Raw genomic sequence first — 16749 nt, 5'->3', positions numbered from 1 at the left:
GCATTATCTGAGCTGGTGGGGCTTGGGTAAGCCATTGGCTTCTCTGTAAACCCTATCCTTCCAACTTGAGCCCGCTCTCAAGCCCGGAGTAGCGGCTGCAAGGAGGCGGAGGAGCTGCTGTTTCTGGAATACAGACATCTATTTTACTTTCCTGTCAATTTCCACCTGTTCTCCTCTCATGAGTCTTGCAAGGCATCAGACCTGCAACAATTTGTCCAAGGTAGCCACTTGGACCATCTTTTAGAGTCAGCCAGCTTTATTTGAACATCAGATAGTAGTTGGTTCCATGGAAAAATTATAACTCTTTGAAACACCTTTTAACAAAGGGTCTTGGCTTGTGCCTTCTCATTTGATTCCCACATATCTTGGCTGGATCGTGGGGCCAGAGAATGAAAAGGCAAAATCCTTCCAATTCTGTATTAAGTGCAGATATCAAAAAACTGCATTATTTGAAGTATGTTACAATTCTATGAAACTGTTTTAAATTTATTTAGTTTACTAAAGTCAGGGTCAACAGGCGGTTCACGTTCATCTCAAATTTAAAGCAATCCCAATGCTTTGAATCTTCATAATCTCACATTAATTCCTGGGGTTTGTGTGTGTGTGTATTTAACAGGTGATTTTATTGTAAAGTGGTACTTTAAAAAATAGCAGGGAAGATAACCCTTTTATTCCAAGATCACAAGTTGCTCCATCACTGCCAGGCTCTTCTATTCCTATGAATAAAGTCAGAGCTGAGAAGGGGAACAGGTACTGCTTTTTCAATAAGGATGTATACTAGAGTTACTGAGCTGGTAACAAATAGAGTATAATACTAATATATTAGGCAACAGAAAGCTGCAAAACATGACAAGTCACCTTACATCTCGGAATATAAGTAATGTGGTTGCTGCATTTATACAAGTCTGATCTACATTTGTATAGTTTGTCTCTGTACCATTTGTAAAGTAGAACTGCTAGTTAAAAGAATCTCATCCTCCTGAATCTCTACCAGCTTACTTTTTCCTAATACCAATACCAGAAAACAGAAGTAATTTTAAACTGACAGGCTTAATCTACCTGCATACCAAAGCTTTTAACTCTCCCTTCAAGTTTACTCATCATACTGGATGTGAAGCCAACACTAAGCAGAGGAGTTTCAGATTCCTAACAGTGAAAAAGCTACTACTATTTTAATGTTCAGTTTTAAAGATTTGTCTCCAAATCATTTAGAAAGAGTAAATGGAGTATGAAAACTCATTACATGTTGTAAATGATAGTAACCGGAGATTTATTACAAAGTTACCATGCTGCACTCACTGCAATTTTTAAAAAGTCTGATTTCAAAGAATTACATTCTTTAAAATGATAAAAAAAAAATTTCACATACTTCTATAGTTTAAACACTGGACATTTTTCATCTGTAAAGCTGGCCTCAAATGCAACAATCTTTTGAAATGAAATTCATGGATGAAACTGTACATAGCCCCCTCTATGAAATTTGAGGTAATACGGATCATGGAACAATGTTAACAAGTCCCTTTATTTACAGCAAAGTCTCTATCAAATTGATACTTGTTAGATATCTTTAGACTGGTCATCTTCTTCTAGTTTCCTGATTTCACTCTTTAAACAGTTGATAGTTTCACGACTTGCTTTTAATCTCTCTTTAAGCTCAGCAATTTCAAAACTGGTTTTCTTTTTGGCAGCTTCCAGCTTTTCCCTGGTTTTTACTTCAAGATCTGCAACTGGGATAGTGACAAAGAAAAAAATATTTTTAGTGCACTGCAAAACTGCAATTACTCAACATAATATTCAAAAATTCAAAAAAATGTAACGGAGGGCAGAATCTGTTTCACAGAATCTTCGCTACTGGTAATGCATGGGCCCTAAAATAATCCAGAAGGACCTTCAGATCCCATTTTGGAGTTTGCATGGCTGAAAGTTGGGCTCCTATTCCCTACCAGGTGTAAAAAAAAAGCACCTTGCCCTCTATGCCTTGCCACAATAGTTATTCTACATGTCTCAGAGATACAGTGACACAGAATCTGTCTTTGCAAGTATCCTACAGAAACTGCAGCATTGAAATACCGTAAATTCCAGCTTTTTAGCTTATGCACAAAAACATTGTGAGAATGTTACTTTCCCCACTTCTCACTTTTTGGGCTGGCAAGGCAACAGAAATCTGACTAGAACACTGGCACTCCGCTCCCCCGCAAACACATCACCCCTCCCATTTGTGGGATATTGAACAGCCCATGCTCCAGGAAGATCCTACTCTATATCTGCTTCTACAAGCATCTTTATAAGAAAGGAGAATAAGGAAACACCTCTAATACTCTTGCTGTAGAGCAATAAATCACTTCTATCCATACCTAGTAGAAACACGTAGCCACTTTAGTTAAAATGTAAAAATTTGACATGCTCAAAAGTAAAGTCTCAAAACATTTTCTATTGTCCAATTAACAAAGTAACAAGCTACAAATACAAAAAATAATCCTCAGTACTTTTGTGAGATAAGTATTTTACAAATGAGGAAACTGATGGACATTATTTCCACGGCACAGATGATAAAACTAAGGCAGGAAAGTCAAGCGATTTACCAAAGTTGAGACAGCATTACAGTGCCAACGCTGAGATCAGAATCCAGCATTTTCTGGGTTTCAGAGCTACATGTACTCCCTTAGTCCTTGGTTTTAGGCATCTCAGAGGTATCTTAAGTAATATAATTTGCTGACAATACTTAAACAAGAGAGGTAACATACAGACAGGAGGACAGAACCCAAGTGTAAGTGGCCTGGAGAGATTAGAGCAGTAAGTTGTAGACAGCAAGGTGAGATTTGGAATGAATACATATTAAATCCATGCTCTGGGTAGAGGAAATCAGAAAACTGATTCAAAATCTGAAGGAGGGGAATATAAGCCAAACAGCCACACCAGTCAATATTAATAAAATTTATTTTCATTTTATCTCCTTAATGCCCTCAACACTTAGTTCACGTAAAGAAAGCATTACAGTTGCAAAGAAAACAATTAGGAAAGAAGCTGGATAGGGAGGTGACTCTGAAAAGTCTGTTATCTTAAGAAATGGCCTACAGCATGAAAGTCTGAGAACTTCATTTAGAAAACAAGTAATGGTAACTATTCACTCCATCCCAAAATAGCTGCTGGCTTCAGGAAAAGGTGTTAGTATTGAAATATTTAATGTTAATATTTCAACTTTAATCTCCGAGTTCAGATGAGATGAACAGGGGAAGTTCACACCTCAAATCTATAGGGCAACTTCATTCCTTGTGTTATTCTCGGACTTCACGTAATTCCAGTGAAGGATAAATATTTCTATCAGCCCTTCATACAGAATTATTCAGAAGTAAACAATAATTGTGAAAAATGTACAAATCTGAAACCTTTAGATCTTAAAATTAGTATAATACTCTTGCACATTAATAGAGCTATGTCTGTAGAGATACAAGATGTTTTGTATGTGGAAAGAGCTCTGTTTTTGAAAATTTCACTTTACAGCAGCAAAAAAGGATAATTAAACATTAATGGTTAATCTTAACTTCTAAAATTCACGTGTAGCACTAGAATGGTTATCAGTTGGCACTTACACTCTGTTTCATGCTTATAAGCTCCTAGAGTTAGCTGACGAGATGTTGTCAAAAGCTGCTGCATCATAGCAGTAGGATCTTGAAATATCTAAGAGGAGAAAAATACACACCTGTTATCAATCTCACTAGTTAAAAACAAAACCTTTAACATGTTCTCTTTTCTTACCATCTCATCATAAAACTCGGATACTACAGTTTTCTTTCCCAGTATTGCATTGGTGTCAGACTGAAACAGCTTCAGCAAATGATATAAAGTTACCTGTGCAAGGAAAACAGATAGACCTGAATAAATGTAATATGATCACTTTAAGAAAAAATAAGTGATACACCCAAATGGAATTAAAACATTCATTGATCTTTTTGCTGTGTAAGCATATAGGATTTTTAAAAACCTGTAAGAATACAAGAACTAAACCGATCTTCTGATACCATTTAAACTTCAACAGAATAACTGAATTTAATATTAATTGTTAAACAACTTAAGCATCCTGAAGCCAAATGTCTGGCTAGATTTGGAAAGGGTCTAGGGAAAGTAAAATAGAAAATAAGATAAACTATTATAATAGCTTTTATAGATCAATCTTAATTACCTTTTTAAAAACATTCAATGAGTTGGTGCACAACAAGCCAGGAACTGCATCTGCAGAATACTACCTAGCCACACAACAACATCCCGTGTGGACACAGCTACAGCACTAACAGCAGTAAGTCAAAGCACACTACAGAACTTTTTATGATGTAGCTGGCTATAGATTCATGTTAGCTTTCGGTGCCCCAGCCCACCATGTAGACAAGTTCTGAGCACAGAAAAGATCACTTGGTTCATGTGGAACCCTATGCATACCGATGCCTAACAAAACACAGTTAGGAAGTACTCCTCAAAACTAATCTAGATTTAGATCACCCCTCGATGAAGTTCTTCTCCAAGAGTTCCTTTTCTATTATTCTGTGGGAGGTGATAGATACTGGAATAGGCTGTGAGCCTACCTACAAACCCCTGGTTATTCATGGGAGGCCAGGGCTATCCACATGGAGGCAACATGGATTCACAATGGCTCTGGCTCTAATCAACAAATCCCAACAACTCTGCCCTTTCCACTCCTTCCCTTAAGCAAACCTGTTAAGTGCCATAGAGATGGCTGATCCCTGCTTCCAGTTGGAAGAACTGTACATAACGGAGGGCCGGGAAGGAAGACACACAATCCAGGCCATTTTATCTACTTTGATCTTATTACTCCTGATACCTCCTTGGAACATCTTACAGTTCTTTTCCTTCCTTCAACACCATTCAAAAGTGTGTAACCTATCTGTAGCAGGGTGGTTACCCACTCCTACCCTGAGGGGTTTAAAGACAGCCCTGAGGGAGGGCTGTTGGAAGGGAAAAAGCTGCTAGGCTGATTGGGGAAGTAGCCGCAGCTGGACCACACCCCAATCAGGCCTCAGCTGGCCCTATTTAAGAGGCTGGGAGTCAGGAGCTCAACAGTCTCTCTCTGTTAGTAGAGGGAGATGGGCCTGGCTGCAGGGAGCTAGAGACAGGGTACCTGAGTGGAGCAGGGCTGGAGAAAGGCAGAGGAGCCAGGGAGCTCCAGCCTAGAAAGCCCCAGGCTGTGGCCTAGTAAAAGGCAAATAGGTATTGGGGGTTGCAGAGGGCGGCCCCGGAGTAAGCAAAGGCAGCAGGTCCAAACCCAACCTTGCTAATGATGAGTGGCTTATACTGCAGTCTGCCCCAGGGAGCGCAGGCTAGAGGGTGATTGGCAGTAGCCATACACTGAGGTGAGGTGGGGTTAGTGGGTGAGGGTCAGAAACCCAGTGAAGGGGCACCGGGATCCTGGAAGAGACACGGGGGGCCAGAATGAGGTAAGGCAGATCACTGGCCTGCAGAGAGCGCTCCTGGCTGGAAAATAAGCTAATTCCTCAGGACAACCAGCAGGAGGCGCCGCAGGGGTGAGCCCAGCTCCTTACACTATCACATTCCTCCTTAGTGTTAATCAGGTCAAGGAAAGCATGAAGAGCTTTTTGAGAGTTTTGGACAAGGGGAAAGGACAAAGCACTTGTGATCATGGTAATTTACAAGCTCTGTTTTCAAGAAGTAGGCATTCCCTTCCCACCTTCAGGCACCGCACTGCTACTTGACACTTGCTTTCCCTATCTAAACTTAGTTTAAAAGTGTGAAAGCCAGGTATGCACTGGATTCAATGCATTACAAAAAATGACTAGCTGAGTAATAGCACACACATCTTCAAGATGTATCCAAAAGTGAAGGTTAGGCATATAGTAATGAAGACATTAAACATGCTGAGACTTAGTACTAGAACTTTTTCTGGTCAGCTGCATCCCATGTCAAAGTCTTATAAATGCACAATACATTACACACAAATAAAGGTTTATTAAAAGCCAAAAAATTTACTTACAGGTCTTTCATTGGGATCAATAAAAAATATCTTGATGATTATTTCAAATTCACCCCAACCCGTTTCAGTGATTTCATATGGTGGTTTGGTAACAACTGCAGTGGAAAAACAGTGGCAGGAATACAGATGACTTAGCTTCCACATAGTGAGAATATATGTACAAACCATAAAAACAAACAAACAAGCTTACCTCTTAAAGGATTACCATAGCTTTCATGTAGTTTAAATTGAATTTTCTTCACATAAGCAGACATATCCTAAAATGTAAACACTGTAGCCAATTATTTCCAGATATTAAAGCACACTGAACAGTTTCTCTCATTGTTTCTTCCCCCTCCACATATTTATCATGTTTACTAATGTGTCAAACTTTAACTATCTGACAAAATCAGGCTAAACTCCAGGATTAAAAAAATCCACATAATCTCTTGCTACATTTCTCTCTGATGACATCTAATTTATTTTCTATATGATCCTTGCAGAAATAGAGATTATTTTTAACTGCCAGTCTATATAACTCACTTTTTGCCAAACACTTATCTGCACACCTTTTCCCTAATGCCAACTCTCTATTTGTACATATAATTAATTCTTTATAATGTGTTACACTAGAGATAAAGAAAATATTCTAATTGTGCCTATATTTTCTTCTGACCCCAACACAATGCTAAGGACCTTTCTGGCATTTCTTGAGTGACACTGTCATTACAATGTTTCCTATATTTTAACAGGTAAGGCCCCAATCTTGCAATTACGCATGTGCTTAACTTTTAAGTCCATGGGACCACTAACATGATTAAAGTTAAACATGAATGTAAGTGTTTGCAGAATTAAGGCCTATATCTAGACAGATGACAATTTATGGTAAACATTTCTAGTTCAGTTACACATCTTTTGGTCAATAATCAACTTTTTGCCTACCTCATTTCTATAAGGCTTTACATAAACCGTCCACTGATGTGTGTGTCCATCTTCCTCTCTCTTCTTTCCAAAATAACGTGCAACATTTCCATAAACTATAGGTTTCACAATAGTAACACCCTTTAAAAAAGAAAAATGATCAGCATCTCATAAATGATAATTGGAAACTAATCATGTTGAGAAGCCACATGATATATAACAGCTGCTATTTTTATTTCAATTTAAGCTATTCTGCCATTTATATTTCTTTTGTTTAAAACTGGTATTTTTTCCATATATTTTATCATTATGAGAGCCATGAGACTCCATCTGACAGAGAAATTAATGTTTCTGAGCTACATAAATAACGTTTCAGTATTGAGGCTATCGGTGGTAAGGGGAAAAAAGAAGGGGGTGAAAATGTATTTTTCTCCACCAGCAGAGCAGTTATGAAGAGTTTATAGTCCGCTGAACCAATCTCTTGGCTTCTGCTGGGTAGCAAAGAGTCAGATGAAGTTGGGAGACCGAGTTACCCTGCGGCTCAAGCCGCCCAGCCCCCGCAGAGCAGGCATGGCGGGACTGCCCGTTGGACCCGCTCTGCGGAACAAATAGGAAACTTCGGTGCCCAGCCCGGGGGTTAAGGCTGGTCTCGATCACCGCGTGCTGCGAGAGGCGCTTCCCCCGGCCCCCGAGGCACGGCTGTTGCTCACCCTGGCCGGCCCTGGTGGGGACGCTGGCTTGGCCCGCGCTGCTACTGGGGCACTGGCCCTTCGTGCGGGGGGCGGGGGGCCGCTAAGCGGTGAAGGTGCCGGGGCCGCCACCCCCCCGCGGCTGCTTGCACCGCGCGGCGGGCACTGAGCGCTGCACTGGCGGCTGCCCGCGGGCAGAGCGGAACAACAGAGCCCCCGCCCCGTGCGGACCCCCCAGCAAGCCGAGAGCGCCCAGGGGATGTGGGGACAGCCGCCCTCCCCAACCCGGCGGAGAAAGGAACCCGCCCCCGGGCACCGCCCCCCGCCTCGCGCCCCGCCCCCGGCACCTTCACTCTTCCCCCGGAGTCAGGCCCGAACTCAGCCATTCTCTTGAACATATTGCACCGCGGGGAACCGCCCGGGGCCGCGCCGGCCGCTCGCGCTCAGCCCCCTGCTCCGCGGCAGCGAGGCCAGGCCCACGCGCAGCTCCGGCCACGGCTCGCGCCTTCCGTCCCCGCCGCCAGATCGGGTGGGGGTGGGTTACCCGCCCGGCCCCTGCCGGGTGACGCTAATGCTGCTACGTCATCAGACAGGCAGCGCGAGGTCACCCCGCCTCCCTTTGGCAAGAAGCCGCGGCCAACACTAGTCATGTGTCACGGGGTCCGTGATGTCACCTTGCCCCACCCACTAGGAGAAAGGGGCGGAGCGGGGGCGGGAAAAGGCAGATGGGCTGCCTGGGGAGCCCGGGGGGAAGGGGCAGTAGAAGCGGCTGGTCAGTGGGGGGAAGGGCAGAGCTGGTCAGTGAGTGGATGGAGGCAGTAAACTGATGAGGGGGAATTAGGCAGGACGTTGGTCTGATTTTAAATCCCAGGTCCCTCATTGTGGGTGGCTTGCCCCCGCCCCTGTCCAGGCCTGAGGCTGTGCCAGACTTGGTGTTGTCGAGTGTCAACTGGGGAAGCTATTTCAGAGAGTGTGCCTGACCCACCCTTTGGGGGCATAGGAGTGTGCAGCACATTTCATTAGGGTGTTCACCCAAGGAATTTTTTTAAAGGCAAACATCATAAAGGTTGGGGTGTGGGAGGAGGTGCGGTGTGCAGGAAGGGGCTCAGGGCAAGGATTGGGGCAGAGGAGGAGTGCCGGTATATGAGGGGGCTCAGGGCAGGGAGTTGGGGTGCAGGATGTAGCAGGGGGCTCAGGGCAGGGGGTTGGAGTGCAGGAGGGGTTCAGGTAGGGTGACCAGACAGCAAGTGTGAAAAATCGGGACGGGGCGGGGGGTAATAGGAGCCTATATAAGAAAAAGCCCCAAATATCGGGACTGTCCCTATAAAATCGGGACATCTGGTCACCCTAGGTTCAGGCTCCGGCTCACTGCCACTACCTGCAGCAGCGTGCTGCCTGCCGTGGCCCCACACTGTGCCACTCAGCATGTCCCTGTGCGGCTCCTGTGGGGGGGGCACAGGGCTCTGCGCACTGCCCTTGCCACACCTCCAGGTACCTCCCCCAAAGCTCCCATTAGCCGCGGTTCCCCATTCCCAGCCAATGGGAGCTGCGGTGGGCGGTGCCTGGAGCAAGGCATGGAGCCCTCTGCCCCCTTCCTCCCTGGGGCCCCAGGAACGTGGTGCCAGCCGCTTTTGAGAGCGGCGCGGGACCTGCAGCACCACGGGGGCAAATCCCGCGGGCTGGATCCAAAGCCCTGAGGGCCCTGAGGCACACGCCTGTGATTGGGAGTGCAGCAGCATATGCTCTTCAAAATGGTGTCCATGTGGTGTGATGCATGGGAGCTCACGCCACAGGGCAGGCCCACGACCATTCCCAGAAGTACCAGAAAGTCCCACCTTCTGGGAATGCATGAGTGGCCACCGGTAGTGCAGGCTTTGGCGAAGAAAGTGCCTGGGTAGGATTGGTTTTGGTACCCAGGTGCTACCATTCTGCTGTTTCCCCCAGTGGCAGATTTGGAGGTGCTGATGTGTGCTGTAGTCTAGGGACAGCTTCAGGATGAAGACCATGGTGGATGTCTTCACTTTTCTGGCACAATGGAACTTTCTACAGTAAGGGTAAAACTTGCCTATGCAGGAAACAGAGCTTTCTCAGGGGCTGGCCCAAGACTGCAGTAAATTCCCCCAGAAACTAAGGACCAGAATAAACCTCACCACCTTTGGCTCTAACTGCAAAGTGCATTTCTTTGACCTGCCTTCTCTAACATAAACAGATAGCTATGGGGATATAGGTTTGCACATATATTAAAAAAAATCAGAAACAAAATACTCCATGGTGCACATTTCTACCCCTGTGAGGAGGCCAAGGGAACAAACGTGAAACGTTAGTCATGTTGCTTAATGCGCTCCTAGAAGGTGTTTAGATAGTATGGTGATGAGTGCAGAATAAAAACCTATTTAGAATAAAACAGACATGTCCAGGAAATAATGAACAAAGTGTTTGAATAATACAGGATAGGCTGCTTTGTAAGACGCAACACGTCATTCAGGATACAAAAATCACACACAGTAGATCAGCGGTTCTCAACTATGGGTCCAGGGCCCCCTGGGGGGGGGGGGGCCGCGAACAAGTTTCAGGGGGTCCGCCAAGCAGGACCAGTGTTAGACTTGCTGGGGCCCAGGGCAGAAAGCCGAAGTCCCACTGCATGGGGCTAAAGTCTGCAGCCCTGAGCAACTTAGCTTCACAGGGTCCCCTGTGGCATGGGGTCCTGGGCAATTGCCCTGCTTGCTACCCCTTAATGCCGGCCCAGGCTTTTATATACAGAAAACCGGTTGTTTTGGCACAGGTGGGCCGTGGAGTTTTTATAGCATGTTTGAGGGGACTCAGAAAGAAAAAGATTGACAACCCCTGCACTAGATGATCCTTGAAAACATTTTGATCTGTTGCTTATTAATAGCTCATTATTTGATACATCTCACAGGATGTTGCCAACAAATAAGGGATGTTCAATGAGTTTTTGCTCAGATGTAGGAGATTAGCAGGACCCAAAATAACTAAGGAGCATCATATTGCAGTATCCTGGTGCCTGATAATGGAATGACACTGGACTTTAGCTACCATTGCCTGCACAGATAGACAAGGTGGATGAGATAATATCTTTTATTGGATTAATTTCTGTTGGTGAGACAGCGTACGCAGATTTCTTCTTCAGGTCACCTATATTGCCTGCATACACAGAGGAGCAGGAGTGTAGACTCCAATGATCTTTTGTTTATAGAAGATAGGGCAATTCTAACAAAAGTCCCATTAAGTGCATGCATAGCTTTCACTCCCCATTTTTATATGTTCCCTTATCTGGGAATGCTGCACATGTTGCTCCCAGGCCACAGGTATGCTACTTCAGCAACAGTAATCAGCAATTTTCCTGGTTTTAGTGCAATCTAAGTGACAAGCACAGGGTGCTTCTCTCTTCTGACTCCTTTCAAAGGCACATGCATCTTTGTGCCTTACAAATGAAGAGAAAGAGAGCCCCTTCTCAAATGCAAAAGGGATAACCCAGCTTCCTATCATGCAGCCAGGTTGGGAGAGGAGAACACTCTATGTTGTGAACTGCAGGTTTTTTTCTTTTTAGTTTTGTATAGAATGAATGGAGCGTGTGTGGTTTTGGGGAGATGGGGTATGCTCTTATCTCTTTCCCCTCTGTCATAGAAATTTCTGTCCGTTCCAGCTGAGGAATAAGGAGAGACGGACACAGCTAGCCAAGCAAGGAGCCCCGGAAGAGGCGCTCCGTTTATTTCAATTGCAATTGGGTTCGAGCTCATAAGTCAGCAAGAACAAAGAAAACACTTACACCAAAGCATTATATGCAGTTGACTATGATAATTTATCGCTCTATGATTGGCCAAAATTTGCTATCATTACCATACATAATTAGCAAGCTACATGTATCTGCCCCTCTTATGATCCCTTATTGTTCATCTACTTGCCCCCTCCTCCTTGTTTATTTTGCAAACCAAGCAGTTTATCTACAGGACGCAGGCACAGAAAGTTCCATTGTCTGCAGGTTTGGAGTTTGGCTACATTTCCTCTCGAAGGAACTTCCTGAGTTAAGACACAGCTATAGCTGTGCTGTATATCTTCCATGTGTACGTGACAAATTTGCCCCCTGGCAGTTAAGCAGAATAATTGTATATCACCCCTCAAAACTGGAAAGTGACACTGAGATGTAATAGCAATTGGACAGACTCACAAGCAGCCCAAAATGTGCAGAAAAGGAAATATCTAGTTTCTTTACTCAGACTAAAGGAAGATTTTTTTTATTGCACAAGCTGATGATGCAAGAGCAGGGATAGGAGAACAATGATAATTTTCAGCAATTTGCATGGCCCTTAGAGACAACCAGTTGTTAAGGATCTGTGGAAAATGTTCACACGCATACCACAAAATGATAGGGTACAGAATAAAATGAACCGCTAGCATGTTAACCCCTCAATTAGATAGATAAATAAATACAATAACTCCTCACTTAAAGTCGTCCTGGTTAACGTTGTTTCGTTGTTACATTAGTGATCAATTAGGGAACATGTTCGTTTAAAGTTGTGCAATGCTCCCTTATAACGGTTTGGCCACTGCTTGCAGAAAGAGCAGCCTGTTGCAGCTAACTGGTGGGGGCTTGGAACCAGGGTGGACCGCAAACCCCCCTATCAGCTCCCCGTTCCCCTAACTTCCCTGTGCGGCAGCTGCCCAGCAGGCTATCAGTTGCCAGCAGTTCAGCTGTCCCTCCCCCCACTGCCATGTGCTGCTCCTTCCCTCTGCCTTGGAGCTGTTCCCTGGAGCCTCTTGCCTGTTGTGCAGGGGAGGAAGTGAGGGGAGCTAATGTCAGGGTGTTCCCCTCCCCTAGGGTGACCAGATGTCCCGATAAAATCGGGACCATCCCGATATTTTGGTGTTTGTCCCGATATTTCGCTCTGCTGGCAGCTTTTTTTTTTTTTTTGCTCAGCTGGCAGACCCCACTTCCCATGTGTCCCGATATTTTCTTCCTCTCATCTGGTCACCCTACCCTCCCCCCTGCTCCTGCACCCTGCTTACCCCAGCTTCCATAGAGCAGGGGGGACACACGACAGGGCTCAGGATGGAGGGAGCTTCCTGGCAGAAGCTGCTGTCTCAGCTTGCTGATCTATTTAAAAAGGCAGTGTACTTAGAGTGGGAGTCAGCATACTTAAAGGAGCAATGCGCATCTCTCTCTCACACACAGGATCTATGTCTCTGTCTCTGTCTGCCGTGCTGTCTCCCCTCCCTCCATTTGTGCTGCGTTATAGTGTGAGGCTACATTAACAACGAGTTAACCCTTGAGGGCTCAGCCAATTGCTGGTTCATCATTTAGCGGTAAGGCATTCCCTGGGAAATATCCCACCCTCTGACTTCACCACCTCAACCAAGCTTCACAATCATCATCGCTGTGTACCAGTATTAAACTGTTTGTTTAAAACGTATACTGTGTGTTTTGACTTTTGTCTGGTGAAAAAAATTTCCCTGGAACCTAACCCCCCCATTTACTTTAATTCTTATGGGAAAATTGGATTTGCTTAACATCATTTTGCTTAAAGTTGCATTTTTCAGGAATATAACTACAACATTAAGCGAGGAGTTACTGTAAAGTGAACGATGCTCTAAGAATTACCTACTGTGAGTGACTGCTTCAGAATATGTTAAAGATTTATAGTGCAATATTGTTTACCCTTTAATTAAACCAGCCTCTGGTAGGCAACCAATATATACTTGTGCCATTGATGGTCACAAAATAGGTTTCACATTAATTATTACTCTTGATGGATATTCAAACACAATTATAAAATAGTTAACTTGGCAATATTGTCCACATGAAGTAATCAAACTAAAAGAAAAGCCGTTCATGATAACAATGAAAACTTACTAAAGTCCTTTTCTTATAGTAGAAGTCAAAAGTTCACTTGAAGATAAGCACAGAAAGTCAAGCCTGTCCTTGTTTATGTGAAACAACTGAGAGTGATGCCAAACCTGCTTTAATGAAAAAATGAAAACAGGTGTCATTGGGTGGATTGGCAATTTTAATACCATACTTGAAAGGGGATGAATCAGTTTTACCATCATGTCCTAATATAATATGTATCAGTTATAGAAATATGCAACTAACCACAGAGCTGTTGAAACAGTGTGATTGCAAAATATTTGTCTTGTTGATTTGTAGGCAAGTCTGTTTAACATGCCTGCCTTACAACATAGTTAAGTGAAATGTACTTAATAAAATGTTGCAATGTTTCAACTGTTGTTTTCTTTAAGGAACTAAACAATACTGTTCAATTCTCCCCACACTATTACAATAATCACCCTATTAAATGTGAATTAAATGTGTCATTTATACATTACTACCTGAGAAATAATCCAACAAAACGGATTCAAATGTTTTATATATATATATATAAATATATTTGTAATTATTATAAATTATTATAATTATAAAATAATTATTTTAAAGCAAATCTCTTTCTCTGCAATTCTGAATCACTGATGCTTTATTTATTATCATTTATTTGTGTTGTGGCAGCACCTTGTGCTAATCTAACCCCACTTTACTAACTGTTCAGCTATGAAGTTCATACCTTTGTGCCACCTAGGTCTTGGGGGATGATGTTGTGGATGACACTGAGCATATCAAATGCCTTACCAACTTTGCAAGCAGCAAAGCTCCCTTCTCTTTCACATAGAAGCTGTGCATGTCCAGAACATAAAGTGGGCAAGGAGCCCCTCTGTCCCTCTTCTGCATAAAATCTATAATAATAATATATGGAGATACATGTATCTTATAGAGCTAGAAGGGACCTTGAAAGGTCATTGAGTCCAGCCCACTGCCTTCACTAGCAGGACCCATTTTGCCCAAGATCCCTAAATGGCCCCCTCAAGGATTGAGCTCACAACCCTGGGTTTAAGCAAGCAAATGCTCAACCCACTGAGCTATCCCTTCCCCCTGTGACATATCTAGGCATATGTCTACATGGCTGGACTATGTCAGTTAACTCAGGCTCATGGAATTCGGGATGTGGAGCTGTAAAATTGCAGTGGAGACATTTGGGTTTTGGCTGGAGCCCTTGTCTAAACTTCTACACTGCAATTTTACAGCCCCACAGCCTGAGTCCTACAAGCTCAAGTTACCTGACACAAACCACTCACAGGTGTTTAAATGCTGTGTAGACATACCATAACTCTCCTTAGGATCAAACAAGCTGGAGTAGATATGGCATTAATGGCAGGGCCGCCCAAGGGGGGGGGCAAGTGGGGAAATTTGCCCCAGGCCCTGGGCCCTGCAGGGGCCCCCACGAGAGTTTTTCGGGGCCCCCTGGAGCGGGGTCCTTCACTTGCTCCGGGGGCCACGGAAAACTCTCGTGGGGCCCGGGCCCCCGGAGCTTCTTCCACTCCGGGTCTTCGGTGGCAATTCGGCGGCGGGGGGTCCTTCCGCTCCGGGACCCACCGCTGAAGCGCTGGGTCTTCGGTGGCAATTTGGCGTCAGGGGCCCAGGCCCCTGAATCCTCTGGTCGGCCCTGATTAATGGTGGAAAGGAGATAATGTATTTTTCAATTCTGCATGGCCAGAGCTTGTCACTATGTAGCTGCAACTCCTACCCTAGTATTTTCTCACATGACGGATCCTGTGCCCTGGCTTACACTGGCAGGCCTGAATTAATTCCACAGGATGAAATCCCAGTTCCACTGACATCAATAGCAAACTCCTATTGACTTCTATAGGCCCAGGATTTCACCTATAGTTTCTATAATGGAGAGGGCTGTATATTAGCAGTTTGTGGAATGTTCACAGCATAATAGGAAATGCTTGAAATTAGTGTGTCTGTATTTTGTTTAAATTTTCAATTGGCCAAATTTTGTAGGAAAAATAGTCATCGTATGCCACTACTTTTTTCGTATTGTAACAGTTTTAAATGTACATATGTGCAAATATAGGGGGATCATTGAAAATCGTCTGTACATATTGGTGCCCCTTTTGACCCAAGCAGCTAGTCAAAGTCTTGGGCTCTGTTGGTGCTCCAGTTGGGCAAAAATTGTGGATAGTCAGGTATTTCTCTGAGGCAGTTTATTTACAAAAAATGTACAAAGCCCTGTATCTTCAAATGCAGAAGAAATCAAATAGCAGGAAACAGGTTATTTTGCCTACAGCGCCAAGAAGACTCTGCACCTTTGACCCAAGAACCTCCCCTAGGTTTCTTCCAGGGTCAGCCACCGCATGCTTTCAGCTGTTCCTTCAGTGTCTCTCTCTCTCTCTCTCTCTGAGAGGACTGTTGGGGTGGGATGTTTGGGAGGGAGGCTGAGAGTGTGTGTGGTTTGCTGATCTCTCTGCGTTTCTATTTGTTGGGAAATGGGCTTTTGGGTTTTTGTTTGTTGTGGGGTTAATTTCAGGATTTTGTTTGTTTTAGCAGGCTTTTGTCTGCCCTCTGGCCAGCCCAGTGGGACAGAGACTGCCGTTTATTGTGGATTCTGAGGGTTTAATCTGTGGCTGGGGGCTGTGGATTTTTGCCTCCAGACCCTGCCTCTGTGGAGCACCGTGTTCTAGCTCTAGGGAAGATGACTGGGTTTAAAAATGTGAAGTATGCCTTCCATATGAGCAAGGCTGTTGTGGTGGTGATTCTTGCCACACTTGGGGCACGTCTACACTAGCAAAGTTACAGCGCCGGCAGTTACAGTGCCACTCAGAGAGCACAGAAGGAAAAACGCTGTTGTGTGTTCACACGGACAGCTGCCTGCGCAATAGCATGTTCACACTTGCAGCCTTTGCAGCGCTATTTGGAGTGGTGCACTCTGGGCAGCTATCCCACAGAGCACCTCTTTTTCTTTTGCCGCTAAGACTTATGGGAAGGCAGAGGGGGTTGCGGGGCATTCTGGGTCCAGTCCCAATGCCCCATGATGCATTTCTTCGCATGAGGAAAGCCACATTCATAGGACTGTGTGATGAGCTTGCCCCAGCCCTGCGGCGCAAGGACAAGAGAATGAGAGCTACCCTGTCGTTGGAGAAGCGAGTGGCGATTGCACTGTGGAAGCTGGCTACTCCAGACTGCTACCGATCAGTCGCTAACCAGTTCGGAGTGGGAAAGTCGACATTTGGGGTTGTGTTGATGGAAGTGTGCAGGGCCATTAATCGCATCCTGCTCCAAAGGAAAGTGACTCTGGGCAACGTATG

The 16749-nt window shown here is 44.5% G+C and overlaps 1 protein-coding gene across 1 annotated transcript; it reads right to left on the bottom strand.

Moving 5' to 3' along the window:
* Positions 1–274: 274 nt before the first annotated feature.
* On the bottom strand, positions 275–8165 carry YEATS4 (YEATS domain containing 4). Its single transcript, XM_034771227.1, has 7 exons — positions 7938–8165; positions 6923–7042; positions 6192–6258; positions 6002–6096; positions 3757–3849; positions 3591–3678; positions 275–1727 (listed from the first exon to the last, which is right to left on the bottom strand). The coding sequence occupies exons 1-7, from the start codon at positions 7986–7988 to the stop codon at positions 1558–1560; spliced, it is 684 nt and encodes a 227-aa protein (XP_034627118.1). The 5' UTR covers positions 7989–8165; the 3' UTR covers positions 275–1557.
* Positions 8166–16749: the final 8584 nt, after the last annotated feature.

This window comes from Trachemys scripta, chromosome 1 (assembly GCF_013100865.1).
Source record: "Trachemys scripta elegans isolate TJP31775 chromosome 1, CAS_Tse_1.0, whole genome shotgun sequence".
Lineage (NCBI taxonomy): Eukaryota > Metazoa > Chordata > Testudines > Emydidae > Trachemys > Trachemys scripta.
Note: the sequence above shows the minus strand (reverse complement) of the source record. Positions and strands in the feature narration are given on the sequence as shown.